The sequence below is a fragment of the Diadema setosum genome, chromosome 11, assembly GCF_964275005.1.
Source record: "Diadema setosum chromosome 11, eeDiaSeto1, whole genome shotgun sequence".
Taxonomy (NCBI): domain Eukaryota; kingdom Metazoa; phylum Echinodermata; class Echinoidea; order Diadematoida; family Diadematidae; genus Diadema; species Diadema setosum.
In genome coordinates, this window is record NC_092695.1 from 6138408 (window position 1) to 6158450 (window position 20043).

The following is a 20043-nucleotide window of genomic DNA, read 5'->3' on the forward strand; positions in this document are numbered from 1 at the left end:
TGAATTGTAATCAACTTTTATGTTTTATCTACCTTTCTCAGCTCAGCTCGGCTCAGCTACTAGATTCTAACTCCGTTCTAGGCCCTTTTTCTTCGTTAGCTGCTGATAAAAATCGCTGCGTTCATTATGCGCATTTGAATTGACCGCTTTTGTGCGTGTATTTCAGTATGCAATCCCGCAACGCGCTGCCATAGTGTGCCCTACTATCTTCAGTCAACCCGTTTACAGAAGACAGCCAATGCTCTGTGGGACAGGGGAATCCGGGCGCAGGGACTTGGGAATCTGTATGTAGGTCTCTAACTAGGGAGGTGGTCTCACCGTTCAGCTGATTGCATGCACAGGGGGAGGATCTACATAGGAGGAGCCGGTTCAGGCAATCCGTCATAAACACGGTATGAAAAGAACGATTCCACCTGTCATATGAGGGCAAATATCTGTTCTAATGTCATTTAAGCAGGTCGATTTACCCATTTGCAGCTGGTTGTGATCGTTAACTCGGCATCCATCGCTTAATCGTCTTATTTCATTAGGTTTATAGCGTCGCGTCGTCCAGCTGCTGATTCCGCTACCAAAGCGCAGTGACGGTATCATCATGCCCGGAAGTTTGGGGGAAGAGCTGAGTAGCAACGCGGTGGGCTTCATTGGGGCTGTTGTGGCAGTGGTTTGTTTTGGATGCAACTTGGTGCCTGTGAAGAATACAGATACGGGAGATGGTAAGATTTTAAACCAAAGCAATGTTCAGTAATTTAGTTTGCAAGTTCACTGCATGATTAAATTTTGGCACAATCCTAGGCTATATCTAACCACTAATTTAATAATCAAATGATATATAAATGATTTTGTTCGCTTAATTTTTCTTCTCCCTGTGGTAATAAAAATAGCGATCAGAATCAACTTGCCGATTAATTACACTGTGCTACTCATTAGAGGTCATTAACAAGTGATACTACCACAATTTATAAACATCTATAGTTCTAGGATTCAATTTCTTCTTCTTTTATCATGCCTCCGCCACGAAGTGGTGCCGGAGGCATTATGTTTTCGGGTTGTCCGTCCGTCCGTCCGTCCGTCTGTCCGTACGTATGTCCATCCGCATTCGTTTACGCGATAACTTGAGTAATATTGACTGGAATTTTACCAAACTTGGTCCAAGTATAAAATATGATGGGGCAATTAATTGATTAGATTTTGGGTGAAATCGGCCAAAGGTCAAAGGTCAAAGGTCAAGGTCAAATCATTAAATTGTATCTGTTTACGCGATAACTCAAGACTGGATTCAGCAAATTTCACTAAAATTTGTCTGAGGATGATGTATGATGGGACAATTACTTGATTAGTTTTTGAGTGAAATTGGACAGAGGTCAAAGGTCAAAGATCAAGGTCAAATCCTAAAATTTATTTGTTTACGTGATAAATTAAAACTGGATGAAGCAGCTTTCACCAAACTTGGTCCAAGGATGATGTATGATGGGGCAATTAGTTGAGAAGATTTTAGTGACATTGGCAAGAGGTCAAAGGTCATAAGGTCAAGGTCAAATGCTAAAAACGTTGCTATTTCCCCCATATCCATGCAATGCCCAAAGGTATTATCTTGAAACTTAGTGTAGACATGTACTACTGCATAAAGATTCTCCAGAGAGAGTTTCATGTCATAAGGTCAAAGGTCAAAAGGTCAAAGGTTAGGTGAATATGTTACAATTTCACTTTTCTTGCAAATGGTTCAATGTATCTTCATGGAACTTCAGGCCCGTAGCCAGGGGGTTGCGTCGGGTGCGTACGCACCCCCCCCCCCCCAAATTCTGAAAGGTCCACTTTTTCATAATAACTGTTTTTAGCAATTCTCAAGATAACAATCCAAATAAATACTAGACTCGGAATTTGTCAAGACTGACAAATTAGGTGATCCGATTTTTTTTTTTAATCAATGATTCGAGTCCTGATCGCAATAGGCATGACCATATAGGTTTCATCTGTGTTTAGAGACATTGGCCGTGTGATATTTGGATTCTCATTTACAAAAGAGAGTCAGGTCTACCATCTTTGGTACCAAATTCGGTATAAACCAGGGAGGTACCTCCCTGGTATAAACTATAACGAAGATACAGAATGAAGTACATTTGACCATTGACCCAACTTTGCACAGCCAAGATGGCATCTGAGCAAAAAGTGGTTATTTTGTGAAATGATTCTTGTAACATGGTCTTTGCGTGTGCAAAATATTGGAAAGATAGGACATGTATTCACCAAGATACAGGTTGAAACATTTATGACCTTTGACCCTAATTTACATACCCAAGATGGTGTCTGATCAAGTAGTTGTTATTTTATGAAATAATGTACGTGACATAAACTAAACATGTGCAAAATATGGGGGTGATAGGGGCTGTTTTTCTAGACTTATTGCAAAGAAAGTTGCAGAAAGAAAGAAATATCTCAATACATCGAAGATAAGTTTGATTTCAACCAAGTTTTTTGACGTGATCTCGGCGTCGTATGAAAAGATGGAGCGAATACCGACGATAGCCCAAAGTCTCAGCTACAACATATTAAAATCTGGGAGAAATTCACCGAGGAGTAAGTGAGCTAGTGCTCGATAAAGACCGTCATGTCAATTTTCATTTCCAGAAAAATTCCCTCCCATAGAGATAACACGTAAACTGGTTAAATTTGACAAGGTTACATTATATCCATTTTCACGAGGTGAAGACATCATCCGATTAAAATTTTGATGAACAAAACTTAAAGAGTATTAAATTGGCTACAACATACTAAAATCTGGAAGAAATTCACCGAAGGGTAAGTGAGCTAGTCGTCGATAAAGACAATCATGTCAATTTTCACATCTAGAAAAATTCCCTCCCATACAGATAACACGTCATAACGAAGATACAGGAAGAAGTACATATGACCTTTGACCCCACTTTGCACAGCCAAGATGGCATCTGAGCAAAAAGTGGTTATTTTGTGAAATGATTCTTGTAACATGGTCTTTACGTGTGCAAAATATGGTAAAGATAGGACATGTATTCACCAAGATACAGGATGAAACATTTATGACCTTTGACCCTAATTTACATACCCAAGATGGTGTCCGATCAAGAAGTTGTTATTTTATGAAATAATGTACGTGACATGAACTAAACATGTGCAAAATATGGGATTGATAACCATTGTTGTTCTTCATCTATTGCACAGAATGTAGTAGAAAGAAAGAAAAATAAAGAAAAAATTATGTTATTTTATAGAAATTTGAAGGAGAAGCATTAAAAAATCAGAAAAAGATAAAGTTAGGAAGGGAGATTAAGACTAAATAAAGAAAAAGAAGAAAAAAGAGTTTGGAAAAAAAAATAAAAAAATATTGGCAAGGGTGAGGCTCGAACCAGGGACCTTAGGATTACGAGTCGGATGCGCTATGCAATGACCTATTTCATGCTCCATAGGCCCTGTGTATTAAGCAAAATGACGCTGCATCGAAGCCACGTGCCATTTTCAACCAAGTTTTTCGACGTGATGCCGGCCTCGTATGAAAAAATGGAGGGCACACTTACGATAGCCCAAAGTCTCAGCTACAACATACTAAAATCTGGGAAAAATTCACCGAAGCATAAGTGAGCTAATGCTCGAAAAAGATAGTCATGTCAATTTTCACTGCCAGAAAAACTGCTCTCCCATAGAGATAACACGTAAACTGGTCAAATTTGACAAGATTACTTTTAATCCATTTTTACGAGGTGATGCCGCCATCCAATCAAAACGTTGTTATTACATTAATGAAAGAACATTTAATAAGCTACAACATACTGAAATCTGAGTGGAAATTGGCAGAGGATAAGTGAGATACGCCCAAGTAAACTTGAAAATTGATGACGTCATTTTGAAAATTTACTTTTTTTACTTTATTAAGAAATTTGATATCTTTTAATCATTTTTCCAGCATTGCCAACCCATGAAATGACATGTACAACTCATCAGCTTTCAGAATATGTAAAGAAAATGGGGGGTCACCGTCCATCCTGACGAGTAAAATCGGATTTAAAATTGGCGGTTTTTGGGCATTGTTGTACTGTATATCGCCATTGACGCGCGCGCGGAATTTCAACTTTGACAGTCCCGTATGACGTCATATTGAGTCGGATTGACTTGAAACTTGCTAGAAATGTTCCTTGACTTTTCAGACATCCGATAAATGTAAAAAATCGGGAAATTTCTGTTGCATATGAGCTGTACGTGCGTATATGTGCGCGCGCGTACGCGTCCGTCCAATTTTTTCAATTTTTCAAAAAATGCTGCAAATGGTCTGAAACGTGTGCAAAAAAAATTTGAGCTCGATTTGAGCATACAAATATTTCAACGCGCGCGTACGCGCACGTTTTAAGAGAAAATATGAATTTTGAGAATATGAGTAGAATGCGCATAACTTGAAATATATGTGACGTAAATTTCATTGAAAAACTCTATTCCATTAGTGAGATATGATTGAGAATGTGTTTTCATATAATGACGTCACAGTGACGTCACGGTCGACTGATCACTATTTTACATTAGATCTGTCGTCTTTGGGACATGATACATATATGGTATAATTTTGAAATTGATAGGAAGAGGACTTTCTGAGCTAACCTCTACACAAATTTTGTCCAGAAATAAAGAAGAAGAAGAACCAACAAAGAATCCGTACAGATACAGAAGGTGATCCGAGAGGATTCTCGGATCACCTAATAAAGACACATTATATGCTACGTAAATGTGGAAGAGTACGTTTAACAATGTTAAAAATAATTGTACGAAACCCTTTTGTTGTATGAACCATCGGATCGTCCCCATGCACACAAACACAAATGTTATGTATCAATTTGTGCGAGCTATTATTATATTGGCACTGCATGCCATGGCCCTTGGCGCGTGTGACCGGTGTTTTTTTTTCCACTGGCCGCCCGAGTAGGTGCGATTCGTGGATGACATTGAGGTTGACACTTGCATTTTTTCACAGGAACAGAGGTAAGTGGATGAAAATCTAATAGCCTCAAGTTTACATATATGATAAAAATTAAAGAAATTTCCTCGAAATTACTATAATCGAAAACCTGAGACATTTTATATCTACGTCTCACAAAGATACAGTACATGTATATATAAGTACATGTTGGCATGATAATGCCTGGGGATAGATTATTATGTCAACTATTTTCCATTATGAATGCATGCTCCAATCAAATTGTGAAAAGGTGGTCATGAATTAGCATTTCTTACGAACGATCAGGAGAGACAAAACAAAATGAAAGACCTGTCTTACTCCAGTTCTCTTGTAACACTCATTGGGCCATTATGCATGCCTAACGAATTATAATAGCTGCTTTTTCTAGCCCTTTTGCTAGTACCAATATTCGAGAAAAGATCATCAACTGTGCGATCTCCGTGCATAATCTAATGCTTTTAAACACACTTGCCTACTCGCCTTCAGCTGGCATTTGCTTACGGTTCCAACAAATTATTACTTATACATTTTCTCATGTTGTGACAGTTCGATTGGTTCTCATTTTGAAGTGAGCCAAAACCTAAGAACATTCTCACTTATAATTTCCAAAGAGTATTATGCAGGCACGCAAACTAAATTTAGTTGTATTTCATTTAAATGTAATGGGTAAGAGGGTATGAGAGAGAATGCTGAGCTATGAAGTAAAATGGTAAAGTAAAAAGTTTGTCAGATAGTATTACAAAAGCCTGAATATTGCAAGAGCTCCGGAGTAAAAACAGTCAGGGAAAAACCCTATGTATGATAACATTGTGAGAGCGTTAGACTGCATTCTGACGCGTCGTTATTTAATTTACATTCTTTATTCATATTTTTCATAAAAAACACAGGTAATGAGCCGGATTGGGTTAAAATTCTCACTTGCAGCATTGTAGAAGTCTGAGTCAACAGTATTACACAGTACTTCAAGACGTATTAGTACAAACGATTTCTTGAGCCTGCACCGTTTCAGGCTCTACTGGATACGGCGGTAGAAACTCATTCTTTTTTGTTGTTTATTTTATCATTATTTACTAATCTCTTTTCTAACTTACAGGTAGCGGATTTCTTTGCAGGTCAAATTCGGAAATGTAGTGTTGACTATTACTTATACATTTTCTCATGTTGTGACAGTTCTATTGGTTCTCATTTTAAAGTGAGCCAAAACCTAAGAACATTTTCACTTATAATTTCCAAAGAGTATTATGCAGGCACGCAAACTCATTTTAGTTGTATTTCATTTAAATGTAACGGGTAAGAGGGTATGAGAGAGAATGGAAAGTGCTGAGCTATGAAGTAAAATGGTAAAGTAAAAAGTTTGTCAGATAGTATTACAAAAGAAACTCATTCTTTTTTGTTTGTTTATTTTATCATTATTTACTTATCTCTCTTCTAACTTAAAGGTAGTGGATCTCTTTGCAGCCCAAATTCGAAAATGCCTAGAGACAGCTAGTAACCAAATATGCTACTATAATTTAATAAATAAGAAATAACCATTCCAGTATGTATCTTAGTGTGCACAGTAAGACAGATCAAATCAAATAGGAAAACATCTGAGCATTAAGCCTGAGGTCTGAATTTGCACTCAACTTCTTCCAATGGCTAACGGATGTTTAATTTTTTTAATTTCACTGACCTCCAAATTTCACAAAGAAAACCTTCTTAGCATGATGGTTAATATGACATTTGACTGATATTGGAGATGTTTGCGAATCGGATCTACTACCTTTAATATCATTAAATCTAAAATGATTATTTGAAAGTTCGGAAATGCTGGAAATATCCTACCACAAGGAGGCAAAATATAAATGGTTCACATTTACAATATATTTTGTTTTAAAAATTTTCTTATTTATTTTCGTTTTTGACAAACTCGCATACCAGGCTTCAGGCCTGCTAACGCGGGTATACAATAGAAAAAATAAAAGTTAAAACAACACCAGGAAAATCACTATTCTCAATTTTGCGGCGCGCTACGCGCGCAGAGTCTCGAACACAATTAAACTTTGCAACTTCCTGGCAAAATGAGTTTTTACTATTTCCTAGATGAAATACCGTAACGCGATTGCATGCAACAGACAAAAATACAAATTTCCTCGAGACTTTAAAACGTCATTAAAACAGTCAAAATTCACAATTTGCGGCGCGCTTTGCGCGCAAATTCTTATACAACTTTTGTAGTTCGGTCGTCCAAAGAATATATATATATATATGAATATATATATATATATATATATATATACATAGATATATATATATATATATATATATATATATATATATAATTGTGTGTGTGTGTGTGTGTGTGTGTGATCATTGGTATTGGTACCGAAGGTCCGTTTTTTTAGTGACCGCACCCCCCCTTGAAAAATCCTGGCTACGGGCCTGAACTTGGTACATACACATGTACTGACTGGCAGGGATTTTCTAGGGAATGTAGGGGTCATGGGTCACTAGTCAGGGGGTCAAAGGTCAAGGTCAACTCCTCAAAATTTTACTATTTCCCTCATATACTAGTATATGCAGTGCTTACATTATTATTTTTAAAACTAAAACTTGATATATACATTCCCTAATGGAGATTCTCTGAGAAATTTCCAGCCAGAATCAAAGGTCAAAGGTCAGGTTTAAATGCAAATATATATATATATTATACTGTAATTACACTCTTTCTTCATACCTTGAAAATTACTCAATGCATAAACTTATAAAAGGGTAGGTCAGAAGTCAAGTAAAAATTCTCAATTCCCCAAATACAGGTACCTGCCCTCTTAGACAATTATAGCAAATCTAGTTCAAGGAAAGTGAACATTCAAGATATTTCTGACAAACCTGTCATTTCAATATTTTGTTAGTTTTGTGAAACTGTCATAACACATTGTGAAGACATTGTACCATACACCTATTGGGAGAATCATGCATTATGGCGGAGGCATCAGTCGCCATAGCGACATTTTTAGTTATGTTTGCATTGCTTTAAAACACAATGCATCAATACACTCAGAAGCATCAAGAATCGATCATTAAGATATGTGGCATGGTGTCATGGAAACTTGCTTTTTCAGTGCTTTTTTAATGCTAACAAATTGGGTGAATAGCATTGCATTAATTCCAAATGTTTTGTAACTGTTTTAAGCATATATCATTTCCTCTCCGTAATCAAGTTATGTCAGTTATTTTACCTGCTTTGTAATAATCCTCAAAACAATAAATGTTACATTTTAGTAATTGAACCTTTCCTTCTGATAATTCAAAATAGTTTTCTTTTTGAAGGGCATATCAAATCCAAAATAAAAAGGCTAAAGGGATGGTATAGGTTTGGTTGAGGTGGGTAGGTCCCACCTTTTATTAAGACCACTTTATTTTTGGATATCTCAGCCGTTTCAAAACCGATTTTTATCAAATTATATTAGGCTTTGAATTCCTCTTAGAATTGTAAAATTGTATGCTCTTTCATATAAATGGTTTATTTGATAATAATAATAATAAATCATTTATTAAGCGCAGAAACTATGTCTATATATTCTACTGCGCTTCAAGAGCTCTTAAATTCCTATGTTGCACAATGCTGCATGGGAAGAACAAAAAGAAATAAGCCCATGCTAAAACAAAAAAGTTTTCACTTTTGATTTAAAACTATTTAAAGTCTGACATTTCCGAATGTCTAATGGTAATCTATTCCACAACCTAGGGGCTGCACAAGAAAATGATCGGTCACCTAAGGTAACTTTTGTTTTGATTTGGGGTATCTGATGAAAATTGGATTTGAAATGGCTGAGATATCCATGATATGTGGTCCTAATGAAACGTGGGTCCCACCCACCTCAACCAAAACTATACCATCCCTTTAAAGGTTAAAAGTCAAGAGCTTGAATCCAGTTTGCCAAATGTCTGTTTTTCTCCTCCAGGAATGTTCTACCAGTGGATCATGTGTTCAGCTATATGGACGGTTGGTCTGGTCATTAATCTCATCCGTAACTGCCCAACGTTCTATCCACTGTCCATGCTTGGGGGCTTTCTATGGGCCACAGGTGAACTTTCTGTCATATTTTGTTCATTTCTTCTGCAACTTGGTGTGAGTGTATAAAGCTGCCTTTAAGTCAAGATGTCTCAGGTTTGAAGTGAGGATGGGGAAGAGCACAAATACTTCCCCCTCCCGGAGAGATTTTCATGATATAAAATTCCATGATAATGATAATAATTAAGAAGAAGAAGAAGAAGAAGAAGAAGAATTGTAATAATAATTATGGTAATAATGATAATAATGATAATAATATAACATTGTGCTTTATCCACTCTGTTCAGTGCTCAAGGCACATAAACTAATACAGAGCAAAATGAAAACAAAACAGAAGAGTTGTTGAAACATGTTTCTTGAAGGAGTCACATGTCATATAAATGCTTTGATGTCGTCAGGAAGGCTATTCCAAAGTTTGGGGCAGGCATAAGTAAAAGATCTTTCCCCCCATGATCTAGTGACTTTAAATTTAGTGACCATGCACATTCCGATATGATATAGAAATAGGAGTGCAATTTTGAATACTGGTCAAGAAAAAAAAAAAAATTATGGGCAAAGAGGTCATGGGGAGTATACATGATCCCTCCCACTAAAAAATAAATGAAAGAATAATTCATTTAAAATAGATGAATGAATAAATGAATAAATAAATAAATGCATACATTAGCTTTAGGTTGAGGTTTGGCAAGTGAGACCAGGGCCCTGTCTTATAAAACTTGTGATAGAAATCAATCACAAATCTCTTGAAAGCTGAAATCAATCACAACCTGTGATTGATTGATTGCAGTTCTCCGTCTTAATTTCAATCATAACTTTGTTATAAAATGGATTTGCATTCGATCGTTAAGTTGTGATTGATTTGAATCAATCACAAGTCTAAGATGGGGCCCAGCTGAGCATGTTAAGAATCAAATACTTTTTCTCTCTCAACGAAGACATAGAGTGCATGAGTAAAGTACAGCTTTTCATCATGGATGTTTCTTAACTACTTTGCAAAGTGCAAACTATTATGCAAATCTGGTGAAAATGCTCCATCAATCCTTTGTGGTTCACCCCAGTCGATGGCCAACAGCCTGTGACCAGCAGGCCTATCTATCTCACAGAAAATATGTAAACCCTTTGGCCATATTTCATTAGATTTTAGGCGTGGATGATATTCCGTGTCAGTTTTCTCACCTACAAAATATCCACAATGGTACCCACTGAAACTTTTTTTTTTTTAATGCATGAAAAAAAGAATTCTTCTCTTGAAGTTTGTTAGATATCAAGATGTATTGTGCAGTTGAGATGATGCCATTGTATTCTAATGTTGTAAGGACAGTGTCATTATCCAATGTAAAATAATAATGATAATAATAATTATTATTATAATAAAGGAGTAATAGAGCTAAAAAAAAAATCAAAGGCAGGAAGTAGTGCTTCTACCAAAATGTCACTTTCAGAGTTTTATGAAGACTGTGAACTTTGATTTAATGTTGTACTGCATAACAGGGAGAGATGCATTAGAAGATGCATTCTGTAGATACTGCAATTGGGACATTAATTTAAGCCATATAGCTAATGGGAACTGAATGGAACTTGTATGAACTGTAGTTGGGAATCACAGTATCTTTGAGATACATAGAGTTAGGGAATAATGATGATGATGATTTTGATGATGATGATGATGATAATAATAATAATAATGATAATAATAATGACAACAAGAAGAAGTAGAAGAAGAAGAAGAAGAAGAAGAAGAAAAGGAAAAGAATTACTGAAATATTGCTGATAATAATAATGATAATGAGAATATCTATAACAATGATAATAATGATAATTGCACTCACAATATTAATCATTTTCATATAGTGCTTAGTCTGCTAGATTAATGTTATCCCTTGGTATATAGTGTTTGAGTTAAAATAAATGGACACTACCAGGCAGCCAGTGTTCCTCATGACTGTATTTTGATATGTAGCCACATCCCAAGAAAAGGAGGAAGTAGTAATGTTTTAATTGTTCTCACATAGCAGGCACTCTTGGATTGTTTAGCCCAAAGATGGTCACAAGACAGTATCATCACAGCATCATGTGATCAAAAGACTCAATTTCACTCTCATACCCTTTCGTGCAAGACTGTCACACACCTGTTGTGAAAAATACTTGATGGTATATATTAAAGTGATACTCTTGTTTGCTTGTTGAAGGATTTTCATTTCACTGTATAATACAAAATTCTATCAAGTCTCAAATATAGTAAACAGACATGAGAAGCAAGGAGCAGCATATTGTGCAGTGTGTAATAAGTTGCTTTGCATCAATAAGCAGAACTTTATTCTGCTTAAAAACATGATGTTTAGTGGCTTCTTTTTGCCAATTAACAACCACTATATTTTTCAAAAGAAACTTAGTTCTATCCTCCCACCTTCCCTGGCCAACACTTGCCCTCCCTTGTGAACATTCCCAGCTCCTGGATCTAAATAACCAGTGCCTCCAGTTATAAATTAACACAGCAATATTATGCCTCACTCCATTCAGCAGGCAAACTCTCAACAACATTCAATCCCTGAACAATCCAGGGCTTGACGTTAGCCGATGGCCTGGGGCCACTAAAAATTGATGTTAGCCGGGCCACAAAATTTCCAAGAAGGCCATCTTTTGGTAGCCTGATCGGGCATTCAAAGTCAAAATAGATTGCTATGCTTCCATATATTTCGGACCACTACATTTTTTTTTTCAGATATAAAGATTTTAATGGCCTGAATGGGCCACAACAGAAAAAAAGTTAGTGTTGTGCCCTGCAATCCCAACTCTAAGAACTGCCTGTACTCTACTCCTGACCATGAACAGTCAATCTGTCTGAGACATCACAAAATTAGGGTAATTCTTCTCAATTCTTTGGTCACCTGCCTCTGAGAAAATGATAGAAAGATGTCTTTCACATCATAAGCATGGTGCCCAATATGTGAACTGTCATTCAGTGCATTGCTGGTTTTCATCAACTTTAATCCTCTTCAAAAATAGAATGACTTTGTATCTCATTTGATTTTTAAAATCCTAGGAAACATCATGGTTGTTCCAATCCTGAAGACAATCGGTCTTGGACCAGGCATTTTAATCTGGAGTTCAGTCAACATGATCACTGGATGGGCAAGTGGACAGTATGTATCTCTTTCTATCAAAGTGATTTTTTCAGATACACTACTTGTGCAGGATTTCTCAGATACACTACTTGTGCAGGATTTCTCAGATACACTACTTGTGCAGGATTTCTCATGATGTTATATGTAGGGCTATTTTGTTTTAAGATTTAAAACTAATTCTAATTTAGATGCTGCTTCATTATTCTAAGCAAAGCTGTGTCATATCAGAATGTTTGTAAACTCAAAACTATGTTTCTTTGATGCAGGGTTTGTGTTCTGTTACACTATTATGATGAAATGCCATATCTCAGGGCTGCCTGCTTGACTGCATCTATTCTACGTAAACTTTAAAGCTAATTCTCTCCAAACAGTATTAATTCGATTGATAGCTTTTCTATCATTTTGGTTTGTTTGTTTTATGTGGGGGTTTTTTTCCGTTAAGTTTACAGATAAAGTGGACCAAAACAGCTTTGAGTCTGGTGGATTTGAAAAAGGGAAAATTTGGAAATAAAAACTTTTGCTGATTTGTTTATAGTTTCAGTGCTTCACAAGTAAAGAATAATTATTTCATAACAACTTGATGACATTTAGATTACAAAACTTAAATTTATTTGATGCCTGATAGGGGAACATTTGACACTATTTGTTTCATGTGATGATATAATGAATGTACAATATCTTGTCCTTTTGTTGTTAAATTAGCTTTGGCTGGTTTGGACTGCACCCAGATTACATCCCAAGACAGAATCTGAACTACATTGGTTTTGCCCTGTCCTTGCTCAGGTACATGTGATACATACAAAGGTGTTGGCAATAGTATCTAAGTGTCATTATTATATGATTTTTCAATAATTTCAATTCAACACTATTAAAATTCTCATCACTGACTTTTATTAACCCATTGAGGATGGTTTGATTTTGCTACAACATGCATTTCCCATCTCGACACCTGCCTGAGTATACTCATGACTCGTCCTCAACGGGTTAAAGGTGCATAGTCCCGGTAGTGGAGAGGGCGCTGTACTGCCGATCACCGTTAGCATTGATACGAAGATTACCGAAGTTGAGCTGTCATCAAGAGTAAAGTGCGTAGCTGTTACTAAGTAACGTTGCCTTCGTTGTCTTCTCTGCGCATTGCGCAGTCTGTAGTAATGCCAGGGTGCGTGCATATGTGCTTGTTATTATGACATCACAAAAGAAGTTTACTAAAGCTGTCATCCCCCTCAGCCGAATCACGAGCCGAACTGTGATCGGACCACTGACTACAGTGAATCAGACTTCTTCGGACTCGGGGAAGTGGGCCACAGCGTAAGCGCTAAAGAGGAGTCGATAGCGTAGGTCTCTATAGGAAACTTGCGCCGTGTGCCCGCGTACACATTTGACTAAAACACCGGGACCACGTACCTTTAGTAGCTCTAGTTGTACAGACTAGTAGAACAGCAGAGGTTTGTTACATTGTTACTAAAAATAGAAGAAGAAGAAAGTTTTGTTAGTTTTAACCAAATATTGACATTTGACATTGGCCACAACCAGAGATACAAATATCTGAGTGGAGGACATCATCGACACACAACTCTCCCACTCAATCAAGACGGGGGAAAAAAAAATCATAAATACTGAGATGTGTTTAGTTGAAAATCACCCTTTCATAACCAAAAGTCATTATTGCAAAGTTATTGTGATGTAAGAAACATATGATTAATAGGATACAAGTTTATTTTTCTTATTCAGTGTCAACTACATGTAATATGGGGAAAAGAGAGATCATTGGAGGAATCTATATCTATTATATAGTATCTATTTATCTGCCTTTCTACCTATGTCTTATCTATTTTCATTTTACATAAATTGACACGCACAGGACCAGAGAAAGTCTATTAGCTTACAGCAAATGTTGTCTTTCACAGAAGTTAACAGTACAAAAGAAAATTTTGGACTTTTTCATTGCGTCGACTTAGGTGATCTGTTGAATTTCACATGCGATGTCAATTTACATGAGGTTTACTGTATACACAGTTATGTATATATCATGTATATATGATAAATATGTGTAAAGAAATTGAGATACGTGATTTGAGAGATACACATGTCTGTAGTTTTAAAGATTTAAAAAAAATAGTCTTCTGGATATTACACTCTTTTTCTTCCTCTTGGCTAGATTGGTGATTTTTGTGGGTGTCAAGCCAGATCATGCCCGCCTGCAGCGCAACCAAAATGCAACAGCGACATCTAATGGCAGGGCAGATGGCCATCCACTTTTAGATGAAGAGCAGAGTGCAGTGAGTGTTTGGGATAAAATATTCTCATTCGAGTCTCTCATTCGACCTATCAAACTTTTCAAGTTCTGCGAGGTTGATTATATAGCGATATATCGCTATAACTGTTTGTAGTGACAGCATTAAATTGGTTTCTGTTTAATTTTTTCATATTATTGCACCAACATGTGGACTACTTTATGAGGAAAGGGGAAATGGTGTGTAGCTTTGAATTATTATTCCTCTTACTGTTCCTTCTTTTTTGGAAAGAGTGCCCAAGTTGAAAAATTGGTGTCCGCTGGGAATTGACCCAAGATCCTCATGCACTTCCCCCCCCCCCCCCAAAAAAAAAAAAAGGAACAGCGAGAGGAATAATCATTTCAAAGCTATGCACCGTTTTCTCTTTCCTCATATCTCACGTTTGCACAATTATTTTCAGAAAGAAGCCAAAAAGCTGTCCATATCGGTGATCTCTCTCACAATCTATATATATACTTTGTTTGTGTTGACATTATGTGTACTTTACAATAGATTGTGCATCATATCATGTTTAGTACTTCATATCTTGCCACCAACACGGTTGCTTCTAGGGACTGCGAAAAAGATTAGAAGCAAGGTGTGAAAGGTCCTTAAATTTGAAAAAAATATGCACCCATGAAATGAGTAGATAATTAGAATTTGATGGAGATGTTTAATGTGATTTCACATATAGTTATGTATATTTATTGATATGTTTCATAATCAAACTGTATCATAGATGTACAATGTATTATGTGCCTACTGATATAACTGATCTTATGGTCACCGTATGTTGAGCATGCATCAGTCACCAATACGCACACTCTTGTGAGAATAAATTGTGTATTAAGTGTTGTAGCTTATTTAAAGTGTTATGATTCCACTGCAACTAGGTAAGAATACTGTTTAACAGCTAAATAAAGAAATTTTATCCAGTGTTTAGTATCCCTTAACCCAGTACCAGGAATGTTCGTGTCAGTCAATACATGTATACCTCCTGGAGATTTTTTTTTCCTTCCGAAATGATTGTCATTAACTCTCTCAAAAGGTAAATGTCACAGAAGGTGATGTGTCTGTAAAACCAGCAGATTATTCCAGCGATGCCTCGTGGGTGGATGGTCTGTCGATTCTTCAGAAACGAATAATGTAGGTGACCAGGTAACATCCTCACTTTGACTAGTTTCCCCGAGAATTTGACTGACGTTATCAAGTATGTCATATTGAATGTTTACAAAGAAACATCACTGTAAGCCATTTTTGTTAGGTTACTCTTAAAGTTGTTCATTCACACATAGCTTTTTCTGCATAGTTCAAGTCAGCTTTCAAAGGTTGGTAGGATCACACATGAATGAGAGCTGTACTTCTGTGGCTGTACACCACACCGTTTCATCAGCAAATTGAACAATTCTGTAAGACCCTATTCTATAACTACTGACCTAAAGCATACTTTTGTAATGACACTGCATTGATAACCCCTCCATGTCTGTAAAGCCATAATTTCCAACCCTCTCCTCGAGGTAATGTTCTCTTTTTTGATACAATACAATGACTGCACTCAGTATAGACTCCCAAGTTGGCATAATGTTATTTTTTTAAGAGCTTATAAAAATCACAAGGGCTATTTGCATAAGTTTGATAGTATGCCGCACTTTGGACACCAAAGGTAATTCAGTGAACTTCAGGCTCAAGATATTAAAAAAAAAAAAATGACAGCATTGAGTGCCCTACATATTAATCATACGTGTTTCATAAGCTTTAATTAGCCTATGTACGGCCAAACCTGTCTTAGTGGCCACCCATATATAGCAGCCACCTGCTTCATAGCAATCACTAAAAAAAAATCCCCCACAGGTGTGACTAATTTAAGAAGACATTTATATTTTAATTTTTCAATCCCTCCCACCACAGTGGGATTGTCCTATCTCTGATTAGTGGAGCCATGTATGGACTCAACTTCTTGCCATGTATCTGGATCCAGGAGAATAGAGCACACGAGGGCGCTAGTCAAAATGGTAAGAACACCAAAGTCTACCAGTGGCAGTGGCAGTGGCAACTATGTTACACAAATTTGTGCTCAAATTTTAATAAATTGTTTGTTTTTTTGTTTTTTTGAGGGTGTTTTTTAAGAGAGATACCCAAAATACAAATTTTTTACAATACAAATATTTTACAATCTTGAGGTAGAATGGTGGGAGATGGGTTGTTGCTGGCTGTCAAGCCATTATTGATATTTTGCTTCAAAATGAATATGGCACATCAAACATCTTAGCTCTAGCCTTGTAATGTGGATCATATGATAGACGGTAATTGATTTCATGATATAAAGTAAATGTAAGTATGATTTTAAAATATTTCATATTTTATGAAAAGTACATGTTCCCTTGACTTGTCACTGATGTTTGTTAAAGGTGATAGATCACCCTTGTCTTTGGAAGGAGATAAGTCAAATGCTTTCTCATGATGGGAGAAAATGAAAATATGTGGAATTCTTGGCATATTTTCTCTGTATCATTCCACTACTGTTGCACTACAAACTTGTAGCCTTCTCATCCGGTGATGATGCCACATGAATGTAAACTTTGATAATTCACAACTTTTGATCTGGTTTTCCATAAACTTCACTGATGTATTATGTTTATACTGCTGCAATCACTGAATATACACATAGTTGTTTAAATTCCTGAATATCATCCATTCCCTTGCCCGACTAAACCATTCCAGCCATCAACAACAGCAAACATTTGGTTTTAACCCATTGAGGACGAGTCCCAGAGTATACTCGGGCAAGGGTCTATGGGAAGTGCGTTTTGTAGCAAAATCAGCCCGTCCTCAATGGGTAAAGACTGGAAAAGAACAATTTTAAGATAAATTTCTTACAGGTCTTGACTATGTATTTGCTCACTTCTGTGGGATCTACATGACCAGCTCGGCCTACTTCCTGATCTACTCCGCCTACACGCAAAACCGTCCTCAGTACACCAAGGGCCTTGTGATCCCCAGTCTCGTGTCGGGCTGGATGTGGGCCTTGGCCCAGGCTGGCTGGTTTGTGGCGAACTCGTCTCTCACGGAATCCGTGTCCTTCCCCATCGTAACGACGGTAAGCATACAACCTCTCCCCTGCCAGCTGTGATTTCTTCACAGGCAGCATATGCTTACTCTATTTTGTGTTTTAACTCATTCCAGACAGAGCTCTAGATGCGAAAATATTGACGGTACATTGATTTTCACATATTTTGTGCTACTCTTTGCTAACGAGAATTCTAAAACCGGGAAAATTATCTTTACAATTTTCTCTGCACATTTCAAATGGGTTGGCAACTGCACGTTGCAAATTTAAGAACCCGCGGATATGTTTTTGAGCAGCTGAGCGCGAAAGATTAATCGCGCAAAAATATCGATGTTTACAGTACCAAGTTTTGTTCTCTGCAGTTTGAAAGATGTACCTGTTTCAGTGGAATCTCAGTTGTTATAACGATGTCGAACGTAGCAAGATGCATGATGTAACAAAGACACTTTGCAGGTCCTATTCCTTTTTTATTCTGTTGTTTTTATCCCTGATATAAGAAAACCAGTACATCGAGGAAACTCCAGTGGTTCCATGTAGCTCATTATAATGAGGATCCCTTTTGTGAACAATTTTCATGCAAGTGACTGTATCAGAGTGAAAGGTATTCCAGATTGGTGCAAATCATCATGGTTCTTGTTTTTAAAGCTGTCCTTGAAATTATAATCATGGCTCATATCTATATCTATTTTACAACTTAATTACTGCTTCAGACAACTGCAGTCATTACTCAATCATTAGCTTACTTTCTTACAGCATGTCTCTTTCCTTTATTACTCTTAAATTAATAGTAGATCTACTCTACTGAATTTAGATTTACTCTGCAGAACAGGAATTGCTCATCATCGCAGGTAGTGATAGACATTATTTGTATTATCACATAGTTCATAAGTCAGGTCCCTTGAAACACTTTTTGGTGAATATAAATTGGATATAATGACATTTAGTAACAAGGTTTTCAAATGATGTCTGCTTGAACATGGCCATACATTCTGTTTGTGCGTCTACCCAGGGTCCGTCAATCATTGCAGCACTGTGGAGCGTCTTCTATTTCCGCGAGATCAGCGGGGCCAAGAACTACATCCTCCTCATCGTAGCCCTGGTCGTCGGTGGAGCAGGAGTAGCACTGGTGGCGCTGTCAAAGATATGACATCTCCTCCTCCTCCTCCTTCTTCTCTGTAATGCCAAAGTCTGCATGATGTGGTCCTTTAACCCATTGAGGACGAGTCCCGAGTATACTCGTACAAGTATCTAAGATGTGAAATGCGTGTTGTAGCAAACTCAGCCCGTCCTCAACGGGTTAAATAGGGACTTCACCCCGTGTCCCAGTTGACTCGTATACACAGTGCAAAGTATAACACACGCAACTGTGGAAAGTTTTATTGATATTAATTCCAAACAAAACTATTGGAAAGTTGGAAATTTGAAGTTTTCTCAGTTTTTCCATGTAACATTAAAGGAGAATGATACCTACAGTATGTATATATATATATATATATATATATATATATATATATATATATATATATATATCTGCTGCCGTTTGTAGTACTATTGAATGCAAATTTGTGTTTTTATTTTAAATTAGAATTTTACATATCACATCTCAGGTCATATTGGCTGTGATTTGACGTAGGCATTCCAAACAACTCATACCTGAAACATAAGCTCAGAAATGTACAATTTTCCAATGATCTCATACCCTGAGATGGAAATTATATCTGAAATTAATATTTATCATAGCCTCTGATGGAATGTGCAGGCATCTCTTGCTGTAAAATGTGTATAACTGTAGAAATTCTGTTAAAATTGCAATACTTTTCTCTTTTATTAGGACAGCGTTCATAGACACATTTGCATGACAAGTAATTCTTCACAGCTGAAATATTACAAAATGTTTATATTCAAACTTACTTGTAAGAAGACAAAAAAAACAATATATATCTTAAGACATGAAACTGCAAGATCTTGATTTAATCTGAAAATATTGGATCACTCAGAGATTGTAAGGAAAAAAGTTGTGAGACTTTTACACAATGAAAGAATGTTGTTGTTGGAGAAAGTGCAATCATGTTTTACATGTGATTTGTATATGAGAAAATATATATTTTATGAATTTCTGTATTTAGTTCATTGTTACTGAGAAATAATATTTCATAAAAATATTTGATATGTGTCTTAGAATGCTTTACAGTGCCAATCACCAGGGGGCTGCAATTTACCCCGCCATTATCAGTCTTGCCTACTGAAACAATTAAGATGAAACACTGGGCTGTTTCAGAAAAGCTGCTATGAACTATATTTTTTTCTTCATCTAAAATAACAAAATATGGTTTTGAAGTAAGCAATGTTCTTTGATTGAATCTTGAGATATCATAGTTAATATTTGCAGTTTTTCAGTTTTCTGAGCAAAAAATATATTTTGGCTTCATGATATGTTTTTCACCGAATATCAGTACATTTTTTGATATGCAAAGGTTGGGAGACATGTCAAAGTTATGTACAATACAAAGCGCTTGAAGTATATACTAATCATATTTTTCCAATCTTTT

At 36.5% G+C, this 20043-nt stretch overlaps 1 protein-coding gene across 1 annotated transcript; it reads left to right on the top strand.

Annotated features, from left to right (window-relative positions):
• Positions 1-463: 463 nt before the first annotated feature.
• Positions 464-18641, top strand: LOC140235146 (transmembrane protein 144-like). Its single transcript, XM_072315183.1, has 9 exons — positions 464-713; positions 8920-9042; positions 12073-12172; positions 12857-12937; positions 14313-14433; positions 15476-15573; positions 16336-16439; positions 17307-17524; positions 18504-18641. Exons 1-9 carry the CDS (start codon positions 593-595, stop codon positions 18639-18641), a joined length of 1104 nt encoding a protein of 367 aa, XP_072171284.1. The 5' UTR covers positions 464-592.
• The last annotated feature ends 1402 nt before the right edge of the window (positions 18642-20043 follow it).